The sequence below is a fragment of the Paecilomyces variotii genome (genome assembly GCF_004022145.1).
Source record: "Paecilomyces variotii strain CBS 101075 chromosome Unknown C8Q69scaffold_2, whole genome shotgun sequence".
Lineage (NCBI taxonomy): Eukaryota > Fungi > Ascomycota > Eurotiomycetes > Eurotiales > Thermoascaceae > Paecilomyces > Paecilomyces variotii.
The window spans coordinates 713,747-727,931 of NW_021167141.1; the positions used below are offsets into that span (position 1 = coordinate 713,747).

The following is a 14,185-nucleotide window of genomic DNA, read 5'->3' on the forward strand; positions in this document are numbered from 1 at the left end:
CGATCCGGAGCCGGTAGGCGGGAACCTGTGCCGGGGCGCGGTACCGGGTTTCCAGATGCAGAAGTATGAAACAGGTCTAGAAGCTCCGAATGGAGAACACCAGTTAAGTATGATTGCACCAGCCCAAGGCTACAAAAGAATGATATCTTTACTTCTGGGAAAGGCTGCCGACTCGGGTGTTCAAGATAATAATGGAGAACTGCTGGGGGACAGAAGAATGTGATCCACGTTTTGCAACACAGAGGACCATCCACGACTCCGAAGATAGTGCATGATTATCTCAATGTTTTTCTACATGTCTCTGACTTCTCGTGCATTCCCACTACCTCGGTCATCGTTCATTATATGATAACCTTCCGAAGACGCACGAAGCACTGGCGCGGCTTGTTCACCACGGCAAGGCACCCTCCATAGCCAGACATAGCGTCGGGGCACTTGAGCAGCTCAAAATGCCATATAATCATTGTGAGCATGATTCTAAATTCGACATACGCCAGCCTGCGTCCAAAGCATGCCCTAACCCCGAGACCAAACGGGATGCAGGGCCCAGCCCGGGAGTCAAATATCCAACCGTCACTGTGGTTGCTGTGTTCTGGAATGAGCCAGCGCTCGGGCCTGAACTGATTGATATCCGCATCATCCCAATTTCGTGTCTCTCCACGTTCCTTTGCCTCTCGCGAGCGCGGACTGCGGCGGCTCTGATCTACGTCGAGCGCCGGCGAGAGCATACTATGGCTATTCTGCAGGAAGAATACGAGCGTGCCTTTAGGGACCCTGTGCCCCAGCAACGTTGTATCTTTGGTCGCCTCGCGATCCATGATAGGCACGGTCCCGCCGCAGCGTAGGATCTCTTCCATTGTGGCTTCCAGCAGAGGTACCGAAGTCTGCATGATTTCCTCAACTGTTGGAGCGCGTTTCTCAGCTGCAGCAGAGCTGAAGGCTGCGAAGAGAGCTCGCCGAAGCCGTGACTGCGACTCAGGATGATCAGCAAGGAGCTTAACACCCCAGCACATCGTTGTGCTCATGGTATCGTGGCCAGCGATGATGAACCCAAAAACCTCGTCCATGACGGCTGTTGAGAAAAAGTTGGGCTTCCGTCTCTCCTTCTGAGCGTGGCTTTCCTCCCTGTCCACAATGCGGTCCACAGCAGACTGCTCCCATGCCCGACCGCTGTTCGAATGTTGGCTCTGCCGGCGTGCCTCGACGGCCTTTTCGATCTCCCGTCGTATACAGCTGTCTTTTATCCTCATCCGGCGTTTGAACTTTGGTGTTACTTTGACGTACCACCATTTCATGCGAGGCGATGGTGCACTCTTCACCTGCTCCATGGCATCCCCCAACTCAAGCATCGACTCGATGGCCTGATTGATCTCTGCGTGAGGGAAGTCGACGGCCTGGTCTTTCTCTGCTTCCTGTTCATTCGAATGAGACGTTGTAATCAGGACATCCTCCAGCCTCTGAATCTGCGGCTTCGTGGCATTGTGGGGAAACTTGGGCCCAAAAGAAAATGCCAGAACGGCGTCGAGGGTCAAGTGGAAGATGTCATCGGTGGCAGAGAACGGCCGGCCAGCTGCCAGCCTTTCCTTAATCTGCCACAGCTCCACGAAGCGTTGGCTGCTGGCATAGATGCTGGGAGCGGCCACTTCTCTCAGGAAGGCTGGTGTCATGGTGTCCTGGACCAGGCGGCGGTGGAACTTCCACTCTGGGCCCGTCTTCAGTGTGAACTGCTGCCTGTTCAGCAGCCCACTGAACATCTCGGCCGTCAAGCTGGTGCGATCAAAATCCTTGATGCGGTTGAGCATTACATCGCGGCACTCTTCATAGTCGCTCACTAACAAAACAGGCTTGCCCATGGGTCGGATGAAGATCTGGCTAATGACGGACTCGGACTTGATGTTCTGGTCGCGCAGCCATGCCACAACATCGCCCGTCTTGGATACTTGCGTGAGCATGTCCGGGATGTCTCCGAGGAACCTGTTAACAGAGACCGCATTGTAGGGAATCCCGGGCAGCGGGCGCGGAAAGGCCGATATGTACCCAAAATAGAACATAACCACCAGAGCAAGGGCGATGGCCACAGTCGTAGCTGTAAGCATCCCGGCTGTGTCTTGTTCTCCGATAGTCCACGATGTACGCTTGCGTGTTGGTGTGTGTATGTGTGTGTATGTGAATGTAAGAATGTGTAATTGCAGAGGCGGCGGCTAACCCATTGGCTGTTCTGAGATGTGACTTTTAGTTGCTATCCTGTTGAGTGATCCAGGATAAGAACACTCAACAGTCTCCAATAAAGCATTCACGCTCAAAACCTACTTATGTAGGACTTTCCCATGCAATAATCCTATGAACATGCAGGTCTAGTGCTGCAGTCTCGGACAATTATCCTTCGCAAGGCCTCTGCTTTACCAACCCCAAGCCTCCGATGCTCCAAAACCCTCCTAGGGAATGCTCCGACTCCACCAGGGTTCATCCGAAGCAGGCCACGAAAATTTCCATTTAGCTAGTGGGGTTGTCTGAATCTGTTGAGGGACTCCAGCTTTTTCTGTCGCAATAAGCAATACTTGGAAAGATGTTAAATTCCAATGGCAACGTCCGCCAAGCGTACTGGTGATAATATCTGTATTTGCATGTACCAAGGACTTTAGAGACGAATTATAACTATATAGGGCGATTAGTTAACTGCTTCACCCTAGTACATATCCATCCAAACCACGGTAACACCGTTCTAAGGAGACGTTTGGATGACCTGCTTGCCCGCTCGCTGGATAAGTTGGTTCTTGATCTCGTTGGGCTTCTCGGAGTAGGCCCGCTTCCAAATTTCCACCTCTCCACCTCCGTAGATGACTCCCACGCGCATTGTCGAGAGCAGGTTGTGTGCGGCGTTTGAGTGCTGGTAGACACCGCCATTGAAGGTGGCTGTTGCATCCTTCCCAATGGCCGAGGAGATGAACGCTTTGCCGCCGGGGTGCTCTTCAATGAAGTCAGCCACATCATGAACGACCCCTGCGATGACTACCAGGGCTCTCCCATCAGCTTTTGCCGACTCGGTTTGGAAATCGTCCCATGTGATGATGGGCAGCTGAGAAATTGGGGTGCCCCAGTCTAGTTTAGACCGCCAGGCGTCGAGCTTCTTTTGCTCCTGCTGTAGTCGGCCCTTTTCAATTTCGTTCTGTTTAAATTGCTTGAGGTCATATGCCAGGCCAAGTTGCTTCCACGTCCAGATGGCCCACTTTGTTGGGTCATACTGCCACCACTCGATTGCATTCCGGTAATCCGACGGGAACTCATGATGGAAATTATGGTACCCTTCCCCCAATGTGACGAGGGCCGTGATAACATGATCCCGGGGTGAGTTTCGATCGTCAAAGGGCTGGTCTCCCAGCCAGTGAGCCAAAGAATTGACGCAGAAGGTAGCTTGTTGCACAAAGGTCGCCCGTAGAATACCCGCGTAGATAAAGCCACCCACCCAATCGCCCCAGCCAATGCCGCAAACTAGAGTAGGGAAGATAAGGCCCATAAATAGAACAGCCTTGATATAATTACGGTGCTGCCATATCACAATCGGGTCCTTATTAAGGTCGGTGATATCCGCCCGACCAATGCTCTTCGGGTTTTGTTTCATAATCATCCAGCCAAGGTGGGAATACCAGAAGCCTTTGCGCACGGAATAGGGGTCCTTTGTAGTGTCAGTATACCGGTGATGGGCACGATGGCCCCTTGACCACCACCGAATCGAGCCCTGGACGGCGCCAACGCCGACCGCCGCCAGATAGATTTTGAGAGGGGTTGAAGCTCGGTATGAAGAATGTGCCCAGAGGCGATGGTATCCTATCGAGAGATGTCAGGGTCTTGTTCCTCGTCGCCCACAGAACCTTGACGTACGCACCGGCTGTAATACCCAACCCAGTATTAAAGTAGTAGAAAATGGCAAAGGCAGCCGTGGCTCGCTGTAAGGGATAATGATAGGCAGCGATGAAGCCCATGAGTGGGATGACTATGATAAAGAAGACACTCAGCCAGTTAACATGCTGGTACCAATTTCGCCATGTGATGGGCATCTCCGTGATGTGAGCTGTTTTCGTGGGTTTCGAGTCTGCCATTTCAGGATCATGCGAGTGTGTATGTGTGTTCTGATTGTTAGATCACGTCGGACGACGGGACCCAAATTTTAAACCCGAGGAAGGACATCTCACTAGGGAAGACGAGGAAAATATCACATGAGGTCTACGTATTATGTTGGGTGTTGGTGCCGTTTCGTTGGGCGTCGTCGCAATGTACAGAGAGGTAGCCGACCCTCGGTCAACAGAAGATTCCACGCCGCAAGGGGTACATTATTCCCAACGCCCCAACATATACTACGGTGCTTGAAATCATACGAATGGTACAGTCGACATGTCAGCTTCCATCAGTGATTATTAATAATATAGAGTAACTACTGCGTGCCGCTTGGCTGTGTTATTTGTTCAAGCGATTACAGTGTCTACCAAAAACAGGAAATTTTTTTCAAATTAAGTTGTCGATACTAATGCTTTCTCAAGGGCTAGGGACTTGGAGATGAAGAAGCTTGAATTCTCTATCTATCTAGCTACTATGCGTGTAAAACCCTAACCGAATGCAGAAGGAGGTAGGCGATTGCCTACTAGGTCCCTAGGGACCGAAAATGCTTCAAATGAGAGTCAGGCTGCCTTAAGAGAGGTCTCCCAGTAGGCATGCTTACCCAACATACACCAACGTCTGCAGAATCTCAAGAAACTTTTGCTCTTCCTCAATGACGTGGTTGCCTTCCAGCGGTGGGCTCGGATAGAGTGCCTCCAAGGGAGTCTCGCGAATGCGAATAGTGACAGGCTGCTCGGTCGACTCCCCCGGTGCTGCCACTACCTCGACAATATTACCCTCACCGAACTGCGGTTCGGTCATAATCTTGAATGTTTCCTCGGCGGCTTGTTCGGCGGTAAGGCGGATGCTGTAGCAGTATGTTGTTAGCTCGCGGCGGTCGACTGAACAGAGCGGAGTTCAAACGTACTCTGTGGGCAGAAGCTGGCCTCTGCAGTAATCGGCATCGAAAATTGGCGTCTATGCAAGATCTATAGATTAGTATGGAAAGGTAAAAGTAGAGGAATTGGAAGCTCGCCTTGACTGGTCCCAGGCAAACAGCAGCGTTGCGGATGCCAAACATCCTCCTCAGCGGGCCGAGACACTTGACCATGCTATTCACGGCCGCCTTGCTACTAAAGTACAGCGGCGACTGCATCAGGTGAACATATCCGCAGACGCTTGACAGCCATACCAGGTTTCCGTCAAAGTTCATCTCGGCGTCGGGGTGGTAGAACCAGTAGTTGAGGGCGATCTGTGCCAGCCGAATGGGCCCCATAGCGTTGACAGCATGGGTCTGGTACACGCCGGGGTTGCAGTCCACCTTGTCCCTCGCCGCTGGAGACACGCCGGGGGGCTGCCAAAAGGTGCTAGAGGGCGGCTCGTAGATAGCAGCGCCGTTGACCACGATATTTACCGTGCCGTATGTCTCGATCGCCTTGTCAAACAGCGCCTGAAGTTGGGCCCAGTCCGATACATCGGTCTGCTGGAATATGGCGGACGCCTTCCCGTTAATGCCAGGTACGGTACTGGCATCTTGTAGTGTCTTCTCGGCCTCCGGTCGTAGAGTGAGGTCGGCCATAACGACCGAGCAGCCCTCCTGCAACAGAATCTTGGTCAGGGCATGGCTGATGCCGGAGCCCGCGCCCGTCACGATGGCAACCTTGCCTTTGACACTGTACGCCGTGGGGGGGTGGTCTTGCGTTGGCTTTTTGTCCATTTGGGGCTGTATCAAAGAAATGGATCAGTGAATGGACAAGCCGGAGGCAAATCGGGTAGCCGTACAGTAGCTGGTTCACTTTCGAAAAAGCAATGGATTCACTGCACTAGATAGCTGCATCTATCTCTCTTTTGTGGTTCCTCTGACATTTCTATCCCTCTTGCAGATGAACCCTCCGATAGAAGCCCCCGATAGAAGCCTCCGATAGAAGCCTCCGATAGAAGCCTCCGACAGTGGAAGGTTATCGGAATGCGGAACTGGTACGCTCGAACAAATTTCCCACCAACACAGCAAGAGGTAGATAGATAATGGGCACAGAAACCCTTTGATGTAAAGAACTTACGGAGTAGGTGTCCGATCAACCTCCCGAGCTTTACATATCAGTCCACTGCAAACCGACTGTGGGTAATTGCAGCTCCCCTAATCCCTCATCCCGCAAGGACGTTACAATCAAGGGCTACTATTCAAAGTTGCTCCATCTCTTCTTCTTCTTCTTCTTCTTCTTCTCTCTCTCTCTCTCTCTCTCTCTCTCTTTTTTCACTTTGTGCAAGCATGGTTCGATCTCCCAAGAGCGTGTCAGAGACCTGTGATCCCAGCCCCGTCCGGCAGGAACAAATTCATCGAAAGTATGCTGAGGAGAGGTCAAAACGACTGCGGGCCGAAGGTGTTGGTCAATATGTGAACCTCAACACCACTGATGACCTGCGGTTGAAACGGTTCTTACATGATCCGTGGGATCAGCGCGCTGAATCCCCAATCCGGCTCCAACCAGGTGCTCGATACAAGATAGCCATCATGGGCGCGGGATATGGAGGGCTACTATATGCCACACGGTTGCTCGACTCCGACGCCGGCTTGGAACCCCAAGACCTAGTCATCATTGATACTGCGGCTGGATTTGGAGGGACTTGGTACTGGAACCGCTACCCTGGGCTCATGTGCGATACCGAGAGTTACATCTACATGCCCCTGCTGGAAGAGACCGGCTACATTCCCAAACATAAGTACTCATACGGAGAAGAGTTGCGGGAGCACGCCGAGAGAATCGCCAAGCAGTGGAAAATCGACGACCGGGCTATTTTTAGAACTGAGCTGCATCGGTGTACATGGAATGATGACCGCTCCGAATGGATTGTCGATCTGACACAGCGGTCACCTTCCCCCGATGGCGTATCCACGAGCGGCACAATCTCCGCGGGCTTTGTGATACTCTCCCCGGGCTTGCTAAATAGGCCAAAGCTTCCCAGAATACCTGGCCTAGGGACATTCAACGGACCAAACTTCCTCGCCGCCAGGTGGGACTACGCCGCAACCGGAGGCAGCCCATCGCGTCAAGAGCTCGACCAGCTGCAGGATAAGAAGGTGGGCATCGTAGGGACCGGAGCCACTGCCGTGCAGATAGTACCCGTGCTAGCCAAATGGTGCAACCAACTTTACGTCTTCCAGAGAACCCCCGCGTCGGTGGACGTGCGTGGCCAGCGACAGACGGAACTGGATGAGTGGGCGTACAAGATACGGACTGGTCCAGGTTGGCAACAGACCCGACGTCGCAACTTCCTGGCGTTTGGAGCCAACACCGAGCCCAGCGAGCCGGTCGACATGGTATCGGACGGATGGACTCGCTTTCCATCCTACTGCGTCCTGACCGGATGTCCCGCCGCAATGAACGTGACCATGGAGACAGCCACGGAGTACATCTCCGAGATGCATCGACTTGACCTCATTCGGTCTGATATAATCCGCGAACGGGTCAGCGCCGTCGTTAAAGACGAGATCACGGCTGCGAAGCTCAAGGCCTGGTACCCGGGCTGGTGTAAACGGCCCACGTTCCACGACGAGTACTTGGAGGCGTTTAACAGACCCAACGTGCACCTCATCGATACAGACGGCCGGGGTCTAGACCGTATCGTTGACACCGGGATAATAGCAAATGGGAAGATGCACGACTTAGACCTCATTGTGTTCTCAACTGGCTTTGAGGCCGGCACGTTTGGCAGTCCTGCGCAGCGCTGCGGCGCGCAGGTCTTTGGTCGCGGAGGCAGGTCAATGGATGCCAAATGGGCGGACCCAAGAACTGCGGATAGTCAGATATCTCTAACGGTGCATGGAATATGTGCCAGGGACTTCCCCAATATGTTTTTCACCAGCAGCAATCAGGCCGGGATTGCTTCTGTCTTCACACCCACATTGGATGCCTTCTCGAAACACGCAGCCTTTATCATATCAAAGAGCCTGAAAAGGCTAAAGGATACAAGAAGAGAGGGTGATTCATCGATTGAGCACACAGTTGTTGTGGAGCCCACATCCGAAGCTGAAACCGTTTGGGCTAACCGCGTGCTCTCGGCCGCTGCTTCACTGGCACCCATAGGGGGATGCACCCCTTCATACTTCAATGCCGAGTCCAAAATAGACAGCATGCCAATACACGACCAAATCAAGGCTGCGGCAACAACACGATGGCCCGCCGGACTCAATGACTTTGTTCTTCAATTGGAAGGCCTATGGAGCGCCAACGACGACAGTGACTTTGATATAAATATTGTTCGAAAGGGCCTAGATTAGCTGGTAATTTGGCCAGATTAGCATTGATAGCAGTAGAACTGTAAAAGGAGCTTGAATAGCGCAGTATTAGTCGGGTTGTAAAGGAAGCGGTGAGAAGCTTGCTTAATTGAATCTAGGAGCTAGGCAAGGCCTATATAGGGTCACCTGCATCACGTGACACTAGTAAACAGGGCGCCCAAACAGGGGCCACCGGAGGGGGTCTCTAACAGTAGCCTGCTAGTGACACCAGGTACGGAGTATTGAATGACAGTTAGACTGGAGAGTCTACTCTATAAGAGTATCGTGATATATTATATTATCGTGACAAGACGGCCGGAAGGAGAAAGCAAGACTCCCCAAACAGGCAATGCAGCCTCCGATCGCAGCACCGACTGCGTCATGATGACTAAATTCTCCATCTCCTGCGATTCGTCCGCGCGTCTGCCAAAAGACCTCTGAAGTACCGACTTCAGTCGTTCTTCCTCGGATACCAATTCCTGAGTCTCCTGGATTGACGCTCTTTCAGTTCCTGACCTCTGGTTAATACCGTACCGCTGCAGAGGTTGGATCCTTGTTGTGGAAACTCGTCCTGCCTCCGTCTCCCCAGTCTAGTGTAGAGAATACGGCGCAATGGTGTTCATTCCTATCTTCCCCATCTGCTTCCAGTGCGGTACCGATCAGAACCCTTGTCACTGCAAGGTAGTCGGTCCTACCTGCGGTATGTTAACCGGTCCCCTTTCAATTGACGTGAAGGAGCAACGTGGTAAACTGATGTAAATGGACATGTGCTAATTCGTCTCCTTCAGGTTTCATTGCTTGCGTTCTGGCTGCTGTATGTGGGCTCCTTCTAACAGATCAGATATCGAGACATTCTATGAGCGGTTGATTGACTTGATAATGTTAGATTGTATGCTGGCCGGCTTCTCTCTTCTGTGGTTGTTGCGCAACCCAAACTGGAAATGAGTAAGTCTATCTATTTTCAGCATGATAATATACTTGCCAGAGATTCTGGTGAAAGCCCGAGAACCAATTTCTGTCCCTTTCCAGTGCTGGATCTCAAAGAGGTGGTTCGATAAGAAACAAGTAGTTAACTGTATACAGCATGCTCGGATTCCCCGTCAAATTGAACGCAGAAGTCAGCAATACAATCCCATTCTAAGTGCATTGGATATGCGAAGCGCATCGGGGATGCTACAACATCAAGTTTATGTATGATGGAATATTTCTTTTAGGCGTTTTGGACAGGATGTGAAGTCCCCGTTGTTCTTTGATGGGGAGTACCCCCTCTGCGTTGGTGATTGTGATGGGTAGCTCCTAGTTCATCCACTCGTAACATCAGCAGCTCGAATATGAAATTATAACATGATCTCACACACGCATGCCCTTTCCACACGTATTTCCCAAGTCTCTTTCACAGACGCACTAACCAACCAACCACCCAGCCTCCTATCTCTTCTTCTTCTTCCTCCTCCTCCTCCTTCTTCTCCTATCCTCATCAACCTCTTTCTCAAGCAACCCCTCTAGACACTTACACAAGAATCTCAACCACCGAGGAATCAAAACCAAATACGAATCGCAAAGCAAAGTCCAAAATGGCAACCTCCACCCCCAACTCAAAGACTCCCACCACCACCACCACTCCAGCTGCAACTCCAACTCCAGCCACAGCATCTCCTCCTCGCAGCACACCACCATCCTCAACCCAAAGCACAATCACACTCTTCACCCAACTCAAAACAGTCGCCGAATCCGGCTGCAAAATCCACCCAGACTTCTACTACAACTACACCGGCTACGCCGAACACACTCTCCAATTCAGCATAACCCAATACGCCCTCCTCACAGGCGGACAACAAGAACGACCTGATCTCGAATGGGAGCGCGCAAGCCAAATCTATCTCGCAAGAAAAAACATCCCCCATGAACTGGTCACGTTGCCATTAAGTGATGTGAGGGCGAATACCCTTGCTGCTGCTGCTGCTGCTGCTGCTGCGGCTGCGGGGCCAGGAAGAGGAGCGAATGATTCGAAGAAGAATAAATATATCATGGCTGGTGTTCCGAGGGTTTCGAGGGAAGAGGTTGTCCCCGAGGGGAATGTCTCTGGGAAGGTGTTGATTACGAATGCAGATAAGGGGAAGCCGGTTTATTATGTGCCTTAGGGCATTATCATGAAGTGGTACGTGGATTTTAAATGTGTGTTGAGGGGGCAGGAAGGGGGGGGGGACTTTTTGTCTGGTCTCCTTGATGATTGATTGATTGATTGATTGCTTTCCTTCCGTCTGCGCAATGATTGCTTACTGAGGAATTGGTGGGGTTTGAACAGGTCTTGTCTTTTATCACGATACGCGAGCTTGAGGAGCTTCGTACGAAACACAGCATTTGATGCGGACGGTTTGAATGGTGGTTCTTGACTTTGGTTGGACATTGGCGAGTTGGGGGAGTTGGGGGGGGGGGGGGGGGGGGGGGGGGGGAGGGGGTTGGAATGAAAATGGTTTTTGAAAGAGCAAGACCCTGTCACCTCTTCCTGTCTATGTCTTTCTAAGGATATCTCACCCCGGGTGCACTTGGTTCTCTGGCCTCCCTACTCAGTTTGAACTACTGTTCTCTTTTATTCTCATGCGGCGTGTCAACAGAATACATAGACGGACGGGATTGAGACATCTTAATTTCATTTCGGGAAATTCAGAAAGGTTTACAGCGTATGGAAATTCTTAAGAGTATGGAGAGTTTTCATTCATCCTTACCCGAACAGGATACTGAGAAGTGACATGGTGCCCATCGTAATGAAAAAAGAGACAGCTAGCCAAACCGATACAAACGCTGTACACGGCGACGGAAGAATTGTAGAGAAGAGTGATAGGGAATCAAGAAAACACAACCAGACCGTAGAAAATCAAAGACAACGGGCGAGCCCGGAAACAAGCCATGTACGGCGAATCGACTGTGAGCATAACAAGAAGACAAATGTCGGCACTGGGATGCGATGGATAAGTTAATCCATTATTAATTCTGTGCCATTCGCATAAAACAACAAAACTTCATTCCGTAAGACGTAACATAACGATCCAACTGTGCTCCAGCTGCCCGTACGCACGGTGCCAATACGGGATGATCTGAGGAATTACTCATATTGACGGCTGCTGGATCGTTCGAGAGCCAAAGGCACTAGTTTATTTGAACTTCTCCTTCAGCTTCTTGAAGAATCCACTGGAACGCTTCTTCTTCTTAGGTTCCTCTCTCAAGGTTTCCTTCAGGGTAGGGTTCTGCGAAGTCGATGCGCCCGCACCAGATTCCCCTCTCAAGGTTTCCTTCGGGGTAGGCTTCTGCGAAGTAGATGCGCCCGCACCAGTGTCCCCTCTCAAGGTTTCCTTCAAAGTAGGGTCCTGCGATGTCGATGGGCCGGCACCGGCGACTCCCTTCCCTTCGGAAACCTCTGTCGTCTTGGCCGTAGCGACACCCGTGGTCACCGTGGGTTCCGAAGGTCCAGGCACCGGACTCGTCTGAGGGGCCACCTTGGCGGACTCTGGCTGAGTCGTTGCAACAGCAGTCGAGGCCGGAGCTGCAGACTCGGACTTAGTTGTAATAGCAGTCGGGGCTGGAGCTGCCACTGCGCTGGCTGCTGACAACGTGGGCGCAGGCTCCCCGAAAGCATCATTCGGCTTCACCTTCTGCTTGATTTCATCTTCGATTTCCTTCTTCTCTTCCACTGCTTGGATGCTCGCAGCAGCTTCAGGGGGTTCGTGAGCTTCCTGCAGAGACTTCTTCACGACGCCAGGCACGTCGCCAGCGGGTTCCCTTCCGTACGTTGGGGCTGGTGCTCCCACGGATTCATCAGGCGGAACCTTGTTGCGAAGCTCGTCTTCGAATATCTGCTTTTCCCTCACAGCTTCTGCACTGGCTGCCGCCTCAGGACCCTCATGAGCTTCCTTCAGAGATTCCTGAACGACACCAGGCACTCCGCTGGCCGCACTGGCCGCGATCGACCCATTTGTTGGGGCCGGCGTTCCCGTGGAGTCGTCGGGCTTGACTTTATGCGTGAGCTCATCTTCAAATGCCTTCTTCTCCTGAACCGCTCCAGGACTGGCCGCTGCTTCAGGGTCTTCATGGGCCTCCTTCAAAGAGTCTTTCACAACATCAGGAACGCCGCTAGCAGGCTCCTTGCCATTGGTATCTACGCCGCGCGTGAATGGAACCGCTGCCGCAAGGGCTGCTGTGGTCGCTACAGAGGCAGCTGACGAAATAGGCAGACCAGTGTCTGTCGTGGACGGCGTGTCCATTGGAAGACTGGACTCTGGGATCATGTTGTTCGATACCGGGGGAACACTAAAAGCATCGGCTTTGGCACCCTCGCCTTCAGGGACCAGGCCAGGTACCACAGGAGCACTAGCATCTGCTTCATAGCCAGCCTTGTCCGTCCTGACCGTCGACTCAATAGTGTTGGCATGGAGGGAGCTAGGGTCTGGGACCTTCTGTCCGGGCTTCAATTGCACGGGGTTTCCAATGCCGTTCGAAGCGGGGATAGGATTCACAGATACCTGATTCGCCTCGTTTGCGGGCGTCTCCGGGAAAGAGCCGGGCAAGACCTCACCGTTCTTCTCCAACGGGACATCCTTGGCAAGCTCAGCTGTGGTCGATCCAGGCGCAGCAGAAGAGATCGTGGCCGCTGCGAAGTCTGCTTGCTCCTCGGATTCCTTGGGGACACTGGCGGCTAGCGCAGCAGTTGTTGAGTCGGGAGTAACGCCAGCCATCACTGATGCGACTGGCGTCGTCTGGTCGGTCAGCGGGATGAAAGCTTGCGCTGGTGTCTTGGTGATTTCCTCCGGGAGAAGGACGTTGTTGGTGTTGTAACTGCCGTCGTCTTCCTCTCGAGCGTTGGGATCGGTGGTCCAAGAGCCGTCCACAACAAACTGCAGGGGAAAGTAAAGTTAGCAGGAAAGAAGTCAAAGAAGTCAAAGCAGATAGATAAACTATGGTAAATTCCAGCAAAGATGGGCTGAGCATGCGCTAAAACCCCCCGTCGCGAGCCGCCCTGGAGGGGGGCGGTTGACGTGACGTCAGTACTTATGGTTTGCGAACGCCGCCTGCTGGAGAGACTTCAATCAAGCTGTCAGCGCTGCCAAACCGGACGGCCAATTGTCGCGAGATTAGCGCGCATTGTTGCCTATCATCCTGCTCTAAGCTCGTAATTGGGATGCCTGGGAAGAGTAAATGGCGCGGCCACCTCAGGCACGCGGCCAATTTCCCCTCACTTGCGCCGCCAGGTCAAGCCAGCCGTTCCGCCTCCCACACAGGATTATACTTCTCAAACGGATAATATAAAAGGTACAAAAAAAAAATAAATAGAGGATGGCGTTCTGGTCGACCTACCTTGTATTGGATCTTCTCATCGGCCGTGGGCAGATGGACTTCCTTTTCAAATACTGAGCCCTTCTTGTCCAGCTGCACCGTCTTCCCCCAGTCATCGAAGGTACCCGTCACGAACACCTCGTCCGCCTCATACGGCCTAGAAACCACGCCAGCAAGTGTCAGCTCAGAATCTCATCGCACGGTGGCGGCCACTGGGAGTACCCCGGATGATCCGGTTGGAATGCGAGCTCGCAAGCTGAGGTCAGCTCAATCAATTCTTGCGCGCTTGCGAGTCCAGGCAGCCGCGATGGTCCATGATGATGATGATGGTGCCCACATACCATCGAAAGATATAGGTCCCCATGGTTGTAGTCCGCCTTCCTTCACAGCAAGGATGTATTATCTCGGGGGATCACTTGTAATTTGATCAGGCCTCACGAGACCGTGTGATAACGCCCGTCGCAATTGGACGCGAACCGTCCGGTTGAA

The 14,185-nt window shown here is 52.5% G+C and overlaps 5 protein-coding genes across 5 annotated transcripts; 1 reads left to right on the forward strand and 4 right to left on the reverse strand.

Annotated features, from left to right (window-relative positions):
- Positions 1 to 341: 341 nt before the first annotated feature.
- C8Q69DRAFT_504159 (cytochrome P450) lies at positions 342 to 2,096 on the reverse strand (the record flags this gene model as incomplete). The annotated part of the gene is made up of 1 exon (XM_028632568.1): positions 342 to 2,096. The coding sequence occupies one exon, from the start codon at positions 2,094 to 2,096 to the stop codon at positions 342 to 344; it is 1,755 nt and encodes a 584-aa protein (XP_028487142.1).
- A 359-nt stretch (positions 2,097 to 2,455) lies between these two features.
- C8Q69DRAFT_138403 (acyl-CoA desaturase) lies at positions 2,456 to 4,276 on the reverse strand. The gene is made up of 2 exons (XM_028625399.1): positions 3,884 to 4,276; positions 2,456 to 3,825 (listed from the first exon to the last, which is right to left on the reverse strand). The coding sequence occupies exons 1-2, from the start codon at positions 4,095 to 4,097 to the stop codon at positions 2,723 to 2,725; spliced, it is 1,317 nt and encodes a 438-aa protein (XP_028487143.1). The 5' UTR covers positions 4,098 to 4,276; the 3' UTR covers positions 2,456 to 2,722.
- A 1-nt stretch (position 4,277) lies between these two features.
- On the reverse strand, positions 4,278 to 6,199 carry C8Q69DRAFT_138538 (hypothetical protein). Its single transcript, XM_028625400.1, has 4 exons — positions 5,875 to 6,199; positions 5,129 to 5,815; positions 5,021 to 5,070; positions 4,278 to 4,960 (listed from the first exon to the last, which is right to left on the reverse strand). The coding sequence occupies exons 2-4, from the start codon at positions 5,807 to 5,809 to the stop codon at positions 4,711 to 4,713; spliced, it is 981 nt and encodes a 326-aa protein (XP_028487144.1). The 5' UTR covers positions 5,810 to 5,815; positions 5,875 to 6,199; the 3' UTR covers positions 4,278 to 4,710.
- Positions 6,200 to 6,361: 162 nt separating this feature from the next.
- C8Q69DRAFT_397399 (monooxygenase) lies at positions 6,362 to 8,371 on the forward strand (the record flags this gene model as incomplete). Its single annotated transcript, XM_028627773.1, has 1 exon — positions 6,362 to 8,371. One exon carries the CDS (start codon positions 6,362 to 6,364, stop codon positions 8,369 to 8,371), a length of 2,010 nt encoding a protein of 669 aa, XP_028487145.1.
- Positions 8,372 to 11,520: 3,149 nt separating this feature from the next.
- On the reverse strand, positions 11,521 to 14,148 carry C8Q69DRAFT_516355 (hypothetical protein; the record flags this gene model as incomplete). The annotated part of the gene is made up of 3 exons (XM_028633385.1): positions 14,038 to 14,148; positions 13,718 to 13,853; positions 11,521 to 13,257 (listed from the first exon to the last, which is right to left on the reverse strand). Exons 1-3 carry the CDS (start codon positions 14,058 to 14,060, stop codon positions 11,521 to 11,523), a joined length of 1,896 nt encoding a protein of 631 aa, XP_028487146.1. The 5' UTR covers positions 14,061 to 14,148.
- Between the last annotated feature and the right edge of the window lie 37 nt (positions 14,149 to 14,185).

Excerpts from the sequence above, each read along its gene's own strand:
- C8Q69DRAFT_138403 (XM_028625399.1), bottom strand. The coding sequence starts at position 4,097 with ATGGCAGACTCGAAACCCACGAAAACAGCTCACATCACGGAGATGCCC. Across the intron at positions 3,826-3,883 it reads TGGGTTGGGTATTACAGCCG|GATACCATCGCCTCTGGGCA; the intron begins GTGCGTACGTCA and ends ATCTCTCGATAG.
- C8Q69DRAFT_138538 (XM_028625400.1), bottom strand. The coding sequence starts at position 5,809 with ATGGACAAAAAGCCAACGCAAGACCACCCCCCCACGGCGTACAGTGTC. Across the intron at positions 5,071-5,128 it reads TTTGCCTGGGACCAGTCAAG|ACGCCAATTTTCGATGCCGA; the intron begins GCGAGCTTCCAA and ends GATCTTGCATAG. Across the intron at positions 4,961-5,020 it reads GGCCAGCTTCTGCCCACAGA|CATCCGCCTTACCGCCGAAC; the intron begins GTACGTTTGAAC and ends ATACTGCTACAG.